Source organism: Zootoca vivipara, chromosome 15 (genome assembly GCF_963506605.1).
Source record: "Zootoca vivipara chromosome 15, rZooViv1.1, whole genome shotgun sequence".
In the NCBI taxonomy this organism is placed as follows: Eukaryota; Metazoa; Chordata; class Lepidosauria; order Squamata; family Lacertidae; genus Zootoca; species Zootoca vivipara.
In genome coordinates, this window is record NC_083290.1 from 13,929,271 (window position 1) to 13,941,653 (window position 12,383).

Sequence of the window (12,383 nt, forward strand, 5' to 3'; positions counted from 1 at the left end):
ACAAAGGCCATCAAGAAACTTTGCATGAAGCACTTGTACAGGTGGAGAGAACTTTTGTAGTTCTGGTGGAGGTGAATTGACTATAACTGTACTCTGGCTAGTTACACTAAAACTCCCAAGGCTGATCCCTCCTTGATTTGTCTGTTTGGGGGAAAAGCTGGATATAGGCCAGGGGTCCCCAGACTACAGCCCGGGGGCCGGATGCGGCCCAATTAGCCTGCCAATCCGGCCCGTGACGCCCGCCGCCCGCTCTTACGGTGCGCAGCGCGGCAGCGCTCTTCCGGGTTGGGAAAAAAGCGCCGAAAATCCTTTCTGCGCATGCGTATGGGCCTCTCCCGACCCGGAAGAAGTCATTTCTGGTGCACTTCCGGGTTGGGGGAGGCCCACGCGCATGCGCACAACGGATTTTCGGCGCTTTTTCCACCCGGGAAGCGCGCCGCCGTGCCAGTAAGCGCCCGTGCGCATGCGCGCACTCCCCCGCCCGCTGGCCCGCACAGGCGTGCGCTCCCCCGCCCTCCGGCCCGCCGCGCGATTGCGCGGTGGGAACTGGCCCAAACGCCGGTAAGTCTGGGGACCCCTGATATAGGCAGTTGCAACTTTAATAGTTCCTGAAATTAGAGCAGAAATCCCTTTGAAAGGAGGCTGGTAACTGTATCTCTATGACAGGCTTAGCATTGGGCCATCATGTTGGGCTCTTGAGAGATACTCAGTTACACAGAGTAGGATGCCAAGCTTGGCCGTTTCTCATCCGGTCCTTAAAGCTTTAGTATGTTCAGTACTATGATTTGAAACTAAACTGCTGATTGGAAAAGCTACTTGTTTGGTATATTTTTTAACCTGACTCAACAAAAAAGCATCAGAGGTCTCCCTGCTTTGTGGGACTTTATTTGCCAGTGAACATGCAGAGCATTGGAGACATCCCAGTCATGCAGTTACCTGCCTGATGCAGAATAGCATTGTTATTATTTTTGGAGAAAACAGAGCTGTGTGTTAATTTCTTGATGGGTTTATATTCCGCTCCCAGAGTGTTCTTCTGGTGTTCCTGGACCTTCAAAGGCAGGCATCCCCAAACTGCGGCCCTCCAGATGTTTTGGCCTACAACTCCCATGATCCCTAGCTAACAGGACCAGTGGTCAGGGAAGATGGGAATTGTAGTCCAAAACATCTGGAGGGCCGAAGTTTGGGGATGCCTGTTCAAAGGGAGTTGAGTTCTGATGTGAAGCTAAATTGCAATCAGTTTTTTACCCAATGTGGGGTTCAATCTCAAAACCTTGAGGTTAAGAGGCTCATGCTCTACCAACTGAGCGTTGGCTGCCCAAATCTTGGGTGCATGTTCTCCCCTCTTCCTCTCTGGTATGGCCACAAGCAGGATATTGGAAACATTTGCTTCCATAATCTATTCGTCATGCCTTATCAATGCATCTGAACCAGAAACTGGTTAGCCTTAAGTATGCTTTAGGGAGCCATGAACTGCAGCTTGAAGTTAGTTTGTTTCCTTAAACTGTAGTTAAGGCTAACCGCTGGGCTAAGACATAGCAATAAACCACAGTTACTTTAAAACTGGAAGTGGGAAAGCTTCCCAATTTCCATGCCGGAGGGAAAGCAAGGGGGGAGAGTTTGTGGTTTGTTCACAGAATGCAGAGCCATAGTTCACTGTTTTATCTGAGCAAAGTCATTCTCGCCTGGCTCTGTTTATAATACAGTGGTACCTTGGTTGTCAGAACTTAAATCTGTTCCAGGAGTCTGTTCAACTCCCGGAACCATTCGAAAGCCAAGGCGCGGCTTCCAATTGGCTGCAGGAGCTTCCTGCACTCAGTTGGAAGCCGCGTTGGACGTTCAGCTTCCAAAAAACATTTGCGAACTGGAACACTTCCGGGTTTGCGGCGTTCAGGAGCCAAGGTACCACTGTAGATCAGGCTCCAACAGCCATAATGACTAGTAACTTGATAGCCCACTTCTCCATGGTGCTCCTTCACTGTCTGACGCATAATGCCTCTGAATAGCAGTTGCTTGGAATTGTGACATCTATTTGGTCACTGAGAACAGGAAGTTTTGGCCTGATGTAGCGGAGCTGGACATTCTGATGTCATATGGCTGTAGCAACTTACATCCTGCATGATTCCCCCTCCCCCCCCAAAAAAATCACTTCTGTGTCAGGGGCACCCAATATTTTGTTAGCTTGTAGCTGGTCTTTCCATCAAAACGCAAGGAAGGGGATTGGATTAAAAAGATGCATTCGGTGTAGCTGATAGTATTTAGAGCACCTTTATGCTCATGGAGAACTTAAGAACTACAATTTCTACATTATTGTAGACCTGTCCTTTTACTATGAGGAAAAGGCACATGCAATCGAAGCTGTTTGTGGCTGATGAAAGCGATACCTTGAAATCAGTGTCCGAAATTCTCCAGGTGCGTTTTGCAGTAGGTCCAACTGGCATGGGTCCAATTGTGGCTACGTGGAGATTTCTGGGCACCAGGTTGGTGATCACAGTTTTAAAAACCTCTGCCTTTGTTCATATAGTTAATACCATTTCCATTTCTACTTCTTGCATTCCGGGACAAGTGAATAGTTTTAAGAGCAAACTGCAGTCCTGCAATGTAGTTGAGATCATAGAATCACAGCGCTGGAAGGGACCCCAGGGGTCATAAGTGAGCGTAACCTAGGTTTAAGGTGCCATTTGGTGCCTAGCTTGAAATCCATCAGTCTCTTGAATGAAATTTCACTGGCAGTAGCCTATGAATCGGAAGTCCCCACTGCTGCCATCTACAGATTTGATGCCATCTGCATCCTGGCCCCTTTGTTAGGACACAGAAGTGACATAAGTCTTTCCTTGGGCTTACAGCATTGTTAGGCAGAATGCCTTCAGGAAAGGCTCTGCTGACGATGGCTTGTGTTCTCTAGCAACAATTGTGTGTCTTAATAGTATGGGCAAAAATGGCTGCTGCAGAGAGATCGAAAGGGGTAGCTCTTGAAGATGCAGACAATGCAGCATCCACAAGTCAAATCCTTGCAAAGCAGTGGAGCCTCTTACTTAGAAGATCCTTCCCTTGCCTGTGCTGCCCTTGCCTGCAGGGAGGTTGTAGCTTGCCCAGGATGCATTTTTGGGTCCCGGAAACCCAAAGAGTCAGTGTGGTGTAGTGGTTAAGAGCGGTGGACTCGTAATCTGGTGAACCGGGTTCGCTTCCCTGCTCCTCCACATGCAGCTGCTGGGTGACCTTGGGCTAGTCACACTTCTCTGTAGTCTCTCAGCCTCACTCACCTCACAGAGTGTTTGTTGTGGGGGAGGAAGGGAAAGGAGATTGTTAGCGGCTTTGAGGCTCCTTCTGGTAGTAATAACTCCTCCTCTTCTAAACTCGGCACAAAGTCACAAGGTTGTCGCCTGCCTTCCAAAGATCTGGATTTGGTGGCAACAACCAAACCATGTGTGCTTCCACCTGTCTTCACATTCCTGTTTTGTTGGTTAGACATTTACCTTCATTCCAGTGCTCTCTTTATATTAAATGAAATCCAATGGATTAATGTGCACAGTCCTTGCTTTTGTGCTGTTGGCCAAGATTCCCTTAACACAGTTTTTCCAGTGGCAGTCTCACAGTTACGGGCAGAGAAAGGAGGCCGGGGGTGGGGAGGGGTGGGGATCAGAATATTCAAGCACATAGTCTGTTGTGAAGCTTTCACACTGGCTTATGAAATATGGCCAGTGTGAGAAAATGAAAGATTTAATTTCACCTATGTGAATGAGAGCAAGGTTGCCTTCCGAGGGCTTGTGGAGCGGATGACGAATGGCTTGTCTAATCCTAGATAATATGAATTCCAAGACAGTGCATGTACCTATTAAGGTGGTAGGCAGTGGAAGAAAACTTGAAGCCTTTCCCACATGAACGGCAATCTGAATCTCGCACTTGAATGCCGCCTCCTTGCCACTTTGTGGATCTAACACTGACCCTACTGCTTGCAGAGACAAGCCATGATTTTGCTTAGCAGAATATAGTAGCAAGAACAGCGAGAGGTATATGTGGTGTGCATCTCTCTTCAGTTGCACCATGAAAAATTTGGGACAGGTAGCTGTAGGAGGTTGGGATCCTGCACTTTCATAGGTTACCGATAGGGTGGGGTTGCCTTGATCCTTTGTACTTTGTGATATCTCAAACCTGCTGCCAGCTGTATAACCTGACAAGCTGCATTGCCAGGGAGTCAGTTACCAGTATGCCGAGAGCCATTATTTCCTGTGGGTATTAGATGCAAGTTTTATTAGGAACATTGTTAGGGCCTGCTAGAACAGACCAAAGGCCCTACTAGTCCAGCATCCTGTTCCCACAAACCCAAGCACAAGAGCCCTCTCCCCTCCTGCAACCGGTTTTCAGAAGAATTTTCACCTCCAGCTGTGGAGGGAGAGCATAACCATGGTGGCTTTGTAGCCATCAATAGCGCTTTGCTCCATGAATTTGTATAATCCTCAAGTTGGTGGCCCATCCCTGCTTCCTGTGGCTGCAAGTTCCATAATTTAACTCTACGCTGTGCGAAGAAGCGCTTGCTTTTTTGTCTGTCCATTCTGCCCGGACACTGAGGTCCAGCACCGAGGGCCTTCTGGCGGTTCCCTCGTTGCAAGAAGCCAAGTTGCAGGGAACTAGGCAGAGGGCCTTCTCGGTGGTGGCGCCTGCCCTGTGGAACACCCTCCCAACAGATGTCAAAAAGGAAAACAACTACCAGACTTTTAGAAGACATCTGAAGGCAGCCCTGTTCAGGGAGGCTTTTAATGTTTAATAGATTATTGTGTTTTATTTTTCTGTTGGAAGCCGCCCAGAGTGGCTGGGGAGACCCGGCCAGATGGGCGGGGTATAAATAATAAATTATTATTATTATTATTATTATTATTATTATTATTATTATTATTATGTCCTGAGTCTTCCAACATTGAGCTTCGTTGGATGTCCATGAGTTCTTCTAGTGTTAGGAGAGAGCGAGAAAAACTTTCCTCTATCCACTTTCTCCATACCATGCATGATTCTATACCCTTCTATCATGTCACCTCATATTTGCTTTTTCTCTGAACAGAAATGCCCCAAACCCTGCACCCGTCCTCGCAAGGGAATCACTACTTTTAAAGAAAGCATTCTTCAGAGCAGTAAACCATTACGAGAACCACCACTATGAATACAACTGGAAAACAGCCACACTTCATAATAACCCGAAGGCAGCACAAATTATCCCTGCATAAATTTAACATGCTGTGATTTAAACATGTAATTGTATTCTATTACATACATACTTAATAGCTGCTGGTTATTTTACTCAATATTATTTTGATAGTTTGTAAATTAACTTGATTCTAATGGTTGGTTTCTCCCCCTATCCCAGTCTTTTTAATGAATGTTTTATATTTAGTGTGAATCTCTTGAAAGTTAAGGATGATCAAGCATTCCATGAACCCTGTTCAATAAATAAAATGCAATTACAAAACAAATCTCTGTGGCCCAGTTGCTGCTGTCCAGCTTTAAGGAGCTGGAGATTCAAGTCCCTGCTTCAAGCTAAGAACAAAACGTATTCAGATTTTGCAGGGGTTACATCTAGTTGTTTCCAGGGAGGCCATTGTGGCGCACATTCTCAAGCAATCTAGACGGTACTCGGAGCAAGCCGCTAGCTGGAGGTGCTACCACTAATAGCCTGTGCCTTGGACTTGCTTCTGCAATATGGCCGTGACCTTCTGCATTGTCCCAGAAGATCAGGAGACGGTGGATCTTTCAGGGGTATCCAGAGTGGGAAAGACCGCTTCATGTAAAGCTCTGCACACCTAAAATGTCCTTTTCCAGGCTGCAGAGATGCCCACGTTTTGCTTTTTGGCCAGGTTAACTGCCAAGAGGCGATGTCCCCTTGAAGCATGGCTTTAAGGCTGTCTAATTAAAATAAAATCCAACAAGCTCTAAATAGCTTTCTGCAGTGCTGTCTGAACCAAATTATGGCAAAAGTTTAATTGCTTCATGGCCCGAAATAGAGCGATGCTGTGTGCAGAATTACTGGAGGGGCAGAGTGACATTCTTAAATATGATCTCCCATTTATTTGCCTTGTCACCACTGAGATCCTATCTCCGTGCTCTTGCTGGAGGCTGCAGCCTGCTGCCTGCTTCTGCTGATGTCTGCGCCTGATTGCGAGAGGAAGTACATGCAACCTTGACTCGGTGCTGCCAAGTTATCTCTGCGCTCCGCGGTGCCCACTAAACGCGCCTTCTGTGAGCGACCTGAGATTCCTGAAGGCGTTGGAGGGATGGCAGCCTAGTGAGCTGCTCAGAGCTGGTGCCGTGTGCAGGCTGGTGAATTCCTGGAAGGGCTCTTGCAGGGTTTTTGTTGCACGAGTGAAGGGTGCCAGGCATTTTACTCTGGGAGCTGCCTGTTGCAGCACGAGCACCATTGCTTAGGTGAAATAGTTGTCTTGGGCATCTTGCTTCTTAAGCTCCAGGACGCTACGGATGCTGAACTCAACTCCCTGTCCTTCGCTTTACTTGGGGTCAAGAAAGAGTTTGTGACTGCAACGTAGTCAACATAGGATCCTTCTAGTGTAGGATCTGGCAGCCTGGACATCTCAAATGTTGGCTTTTTTATATTAAAACAACAAACAACAGCATTCCTCGAACTAGGCTATGGAGGGCAACTTAAAAATCAGTGCGATCAGTGCGAAGAGACCTCCGTGGCTTCACTGTCCCCTCAAATTCCAACATTCATCCTATCTCGAACACACCCATCTCTCAACCTATTGGCCTATCCTTGTCCCTGTTTGCTGGCTTATTTCCTGTATCTCCACCCCCCCCCCAAAAAAAATACTTGCCATGGCTGTTTTTTTGATAAAAAAATTTTCAGCAACCTACTTTCAGGCCTGAGTCCTATAGTTCTGGGCTGCCTTTGTAACCCTTCAATGACCTCTCCCATGAAAACACTTTATGGGTCAGTTAACTTTCATCCTCTATTTTCCCCTTTCCCATATCTTGGGTCTACAGATATTGGCTCAGTTGGTGAGAGTGTGGTGTAGATAACGCCAAGGTTTCAGGTTCGATTCCCGTATGGGACCTCTGCCTATTCCTGCATTGCAGGAGCTTGGACTTGATGATGCTCAGGGTCCCTTCCAACTCTATGATTTCAATTGCTTGGCTAGGTTTGTTAGCTGATCATTGTTTCGGATGGCTTTTCTTTCTTTCTTAATCCCTCGAAACAAAAATGTGATTCTTCTGTGACCAGCAAGGCGGGGTTTGTTAGGGGAAGGGCAGTAGGCAGCTGGGGTGTACGTTGATGGCAGTCCTTGTCCTCTGCCAACCCATAATGCAAATGTCGTGTCCCAGCACAGGACAGCAGCCAGGCATCGTTTTGAAATGAGTGCTGCCTGCAGCCTCATGCAACCGGCAGCTCTTTAAAATGTGTGCCGCCTTATTCACGTGAAGGAGTGTTCTGGAAGTCTTCCCTCCTAACCCTAAAATGGAAATTTGGTTGCCCTTCTGAAGGCTGTATATGTAGTGTCCTCTATCCTCCAAATGCTCTAGGTTATGGTCACATCTCTTGCAGGGTGTACCAGGGCTGGGCGATACCTGGTTTTCAACACTGCGATATATCCCCGGCTAAACATTGCCATATACCGATATGTCATGATGTCTGAAATAAGAATTGAGCTCTGTAGAGGCATTGGCTGGCTTCATGGTTTTTCCTGCATTATGATTTTTGCATAGCTCGCACACGCCCCCTCCCAATGATTTGCGATATATTGCCAGGTCAAAATTATGAAACTCGTATCACAATATGGACTTCAAACTGGTTTTGGATGATATATTGATATATCGCCCGGCCCTATTTTGTACTCTTTCTTTCTTTTTGGACGGATGGGCGGGGAATAAAAGACCGCAAATGCAGAAATCCTCATGTCTGGCAGGCAAACTTAACAGCTACTAGCGTGGCTTCCTGCTTTTTAAAAACTTCCCGTTGGAGTCACCTGTTGCTTATGTATCTTGAGTACCCGACAGATGATTCCCTAGATGTCTCTTGAAAGCTTTTTGACCCCTTGTATTCTTTCTAATTCCCCTCTCCCCTCCCCTCCAGTTCCATCCTGTTCTGTTAAAGATGAGGCAGCAACCTAGGTATGGGGCGTTTAAGATGACATCTGCTGCTTGCGGGGAAGGGGGGGGGGAGCTGGTGAAAGACTTTTCCATGGAGCGGGAGCGAGCTTTGGAAAACGGCAGGTTCCAGTGTGGGGACCAAAGGCTAACTCGGCCTGTTTGTTGTGTCCTCCCTTCTCTGGTGCAGGTGACGGAGCTGAACGAGCCCTTGTCCAACGAAGAGAGGAACCTGCTCTCGGTGGCCTACAAGAACGTGGTGGGGGCCCGGCGCTCCTCCTGGAGGGTCATCAGCAGCATCGAGCAGAAGACCTCGGCCGACGGCAACGAGAAGAAGATCGAGATGGTGCGGGCCTACCGCGAGAAGATCGAGAAGGAGCTGGAGGCCGTGTGCCAGGACGTGCTCAGCCTGCTCGACAGCTACCTGATCAAGAACTGCAGCGAGACCCAGTACGAGAGCAAAGTCTTCTACCTGAAGATGAAAGGGGACTATTACCGCTACCTGGCCGAGGTGGCCACGGGGGAGAAGAGGGCGACGGTGGTGGAGTCCTCCGAGAAGGCCTACAGCGAAGCCCACGAGATCAGCAAGGAACACATGCAGCCCACTCACCCCATCCGCCTGGGCTTGGCGCTTAACTACTCTGTTTTCTACTACGAGATCCAGAACGCCCCCGAGCAGGCGTGCCACCTGGCCAAGACGGCCTTCGACGACGCCATCGCCGAGCTGGACACCCTCAACGAGGACTCCTACAAGGACTCAACGCTCATCATGCAGCTCCTGCGCGATAACCTAACGCTCTGGACAAGCGACCAGCAGGACGACGATGGTGGTGAAGGCAACAACTAGGACCCCGCCCCCCCCTCCGGATGGACTGGCAGCCGCACGCTGATGCTACTACTGCAGTCTTTAATTTTGTTTTCCCACAAGGTGTGGGGGGGAGGGGGTCGGGTGGGGGAGGGGGACAGAAAAACCACAAAAAGGAGGGGTGACCTTCCAGGGAGGCTCCCCCCGCAACCTGTCTTTGATTGCCTCTTTTGACACTTTTGCCAAAACACAACTTAGCGGGAAAGGTCAGGCTTGGCTGTGCTTGGGTGGAATGGAGTAACTCGATCGTGGCAGCCTCACAATGGCGAATGGACTGTTCTGTAGACTTATTAATTCAAGGGGGAGCTGTCTTTTAAGTTATCTTAATCGCTAGGCGTACGTGGAAGTTGACGATGACTAACTTGGATGGAATGGCCCTCTCTTTCGTTGTTGGGGTTTAATTTTGTGTGTGTATGTGTGTGTGCGTGTGTTTGTTTGAGAGAAGCAGTTCTGTGGTTCCAGTAAGGTTTCCCATCCGTCTGTCTCCCGAGTTAAAATGTCCCCCGCCTTTTCTGTTGTCGCGGTGCATCTGTGCGTGTCTCCTCTCTGATATCTGGAACGCTAATTACAGCATAGTTTCAAAGCGGGAGGAAAGTCCCAGGCTCCAAAACCGCAAGAGCCCATCTAGTCAGGATGCTTGGGACAGCTTTCAGTATTAACGCTTAATTGCAGTTCTAACAGTGTTTTTCTACATGACAGCCATATTTTTGACACCGAGCCAATTGAGTGTAAACCTGATTTGCTTGCTCTTTCTGGCTTGCCATCTCCCTCGCAACCTTAACACATGCAGATGGGCTTCACCCACCCGACTCGGTTTCCCCAGTGGCCCAAAGGCCACCTGAAGAACATCCACCTGTTTCTATTGGCCATTCTGCTGGGTGCTTCATAAGCAGCTATATAAAGTCCCAAAAGGCCGCCCCCAGCAAGAAGCGTTCATAATACAATTGGTCAAAGGAGGGGCTGCTGAACTGTAATGCCATTTGACTAATTCAGGTCTGTACTGTATGTCCCATACTGTACCTGGTATATTCCAAGACCATGCTGATTTCTTCCTTTTTTTTTAAAGAAAGGACGAAGGTGAAGGTGTCATGGCCCCTTCTTCAGGAATCATGCTGCCGTAGTGATTATAACCTGATCCCCCCCCCCCCACTTCTGTGCCAGAAGATTATGGTTTGTTTTTTAAACCCCCCCCCAAAAAAAACCCCTTAGGCACTCTAGTACTTGTAGAGAATTTGTTCACATACAGGTCTCGATTCCTTGAAGGGGGAAAATAGAAAATTATGGTAGCTAATCATGTCGTTTTCTGTCATTTTTCTACCCACCCGCCCACCTACCCCCTTTAAAAAAAGAAAGAAAATGGATTGATGGTTTTCCTTCTCTGGTTGCCTGCTTTTGTTCATCAGGGGCTGCATAGAAGGAGAATGGCCTCTAATCCCCGCCCCCCCACCCCGGTGTAACACCATTTGTCTTCCCCTTGTGGAGACGAATCACTTCATTTGACACAGTGGTGTGTGGTTTTTTTGTGTGCTCGCGTTGTTTGATGCTTTGGGCAGTGGGGGTGAGCTGCTTTGGTGGCCCGCGAGTCCCAAAGGCTTGTCTGGGTTTTTAAAAAACGAATCGACAACAGGCAAAACACTAGCAAGTCCAGCATTAAAAGTATCCAATGCAGCTGCATAAAAAAACCAAAACTTTTCTTGCATTGTGAGAGTTTGCACTCGGTGACTTTTCCATTATTATTATTATTATTCTTATTCATTTTGTTTTGAGCCACCTTGGGGAAAGAGCCACGCCAAAATCCCATGGCTTATCTTGCGTTCTGTAGAATCGAACTAGAGGAGGGAGAGGCTTGCAACCTGGGTAAACGGACGGGAACCTTTTAGGAAATGTCACGAGGCTACTTTGGCGGGCCTGTTTAGGCTTCTCTTTGGTTTGGAATCATGTAGTGTGAGCAGTGTGTCTCCCTGGCTTTGAATTGGAAGTGATTTACTGGAATTACAAAACCTTTTCTTGATGATGATGATGATGATGATGATTTTTATTTTTTTATTTTTGCTCTGGCTGCTTTAGGAAAACTTTATGCAGGGGGGAAAAAAGATCGCACAAGAGGGCTAAAACCTACGGAGTCGCGGGTGGGGTGGGGACTTGTGAGCAGCTTGAATGGTTTCTTTCGATTTGTTTTGTTTTGTTAAGGAAATGCACTTGCCTATATGATAACTGTCTCTCCAGTGAAATGAATAACTGCTCCATTATTCTATTGATACAATATTGTGCATGCTGGTGTTGTATTTCTATAAAGTAGCTTGAAATTTATTAACTTATACTGTAGATGTTATGTATTCCTATGACAAATAGTCTTCAACAATTTTTTAAAGTTTTTTAATTTATTTTTTTCCCCTCCTATTTTTTCCCCTTCCTTTTTGGGGGGTAAAAGTTTGCTCTACCAAATAGTGATCGTAACGAAACTGATCTGTTATGGATGTTGCTATAGTGACATGCAATTATATATGATTTTTTAAAAAAAGGAAAGCAAAAAGAAAACACCAGTGTTAGCTTAATCTTAATGTCTGGTGTTCGTCATGGTGAAATTATAACTATTACAGTGTAGGGGGGAAATGACTATGTTCTTTGAATGAGCCTTTGTTTGTGCTTTTCTGTCATGTTATGCAGTGAACTCTTTTTAAGGTCTAATCAGTGATTATTTTTCCAACTCCGTGTTTCTGTAAGGAATTATTTCACACACGGACCATTCTTAGCAGTTTTCCTCAGTGATGGAATATCATGAATGTGAGTCATTATGTAGCCGTCGTACATTGAGCAAATAAACTTACAGATCTGATGTCAGTGCTATTTCACTTATGGTCTTTGTGTTGGAATCTGCTTTATTCTTGGCAGCTGTGAATGTGCGTGTGTCTGGCAATCTGCCTGGCTGCAGCGAGATCCTGTCGAGTGCAGAATACGCTCTGTGTGCCGGATCTCGTAAGCTGCAGCTTCTCCCCCCCCCCCCCCGGACCATTGTAGTGAAATGTTAGTGGGTAGCAGTCCCACCATTCTTAATATGTTCTTCTTGATTACGGAACCCAGTTTGGCAGTATTCTGTTCCTAAAGTACCTCTGGTGTGTGGTGGTACAACCTGTTCTCCTTGAAAAAGCCTACCAAGGTGTTTTGGTGACATAGCCTGAGTTAGAATTCAGTCGTACCTTCGTTCTTGAACGGAACGCGTTCCAGGAGTCCGTTCGACTTCCGGAACTGTTTGAAAACCAAGGAGAGTCCTTCGGCCAATCAGAAGCTGTTCCGGATGTTCGGCTTCTGAAAATCGTTCGGAAACCAGAACACTCACTTTGGTTTTTGGTTGTTCGGGAGCTGAAACGTAAGAGTTCCAAGGCATTCGGCAACCAAGGTACGACTGCATCCATGTTCACCAGCTGTGGAG

The 12,383-nt window shown here is 47.2% G+C and overlaps 1 protein-coding gene across 1 annotated transcript in view; it reads left to right on the forward strand.

Annotated features, from left to right (window-relative positions):
• YWHAG (tyrosine 3-monooxygenase/tryptophan 5-monooxygenase activation protein gamma) overlaps nt 1-11,794 on the forward strand; it is a 29,096-nt gene extending 17,302 nt beyond the window's left edge. The window contains exon 2 of the mRNA XM_035139386.2: nt 8,279-11,794. Within this exon, the coding sequence (XP_034995277.1) occupies nt 8,279-8,935 (657 nt within the window). The 3' untranslated portion in view covers nt 8,936-11,794. The remainder of the gene's footprint in view (nt 1-8,278) is intronic.
• Nucleotides 11,795-12,383: the final 589 nt, after the last annotated feature.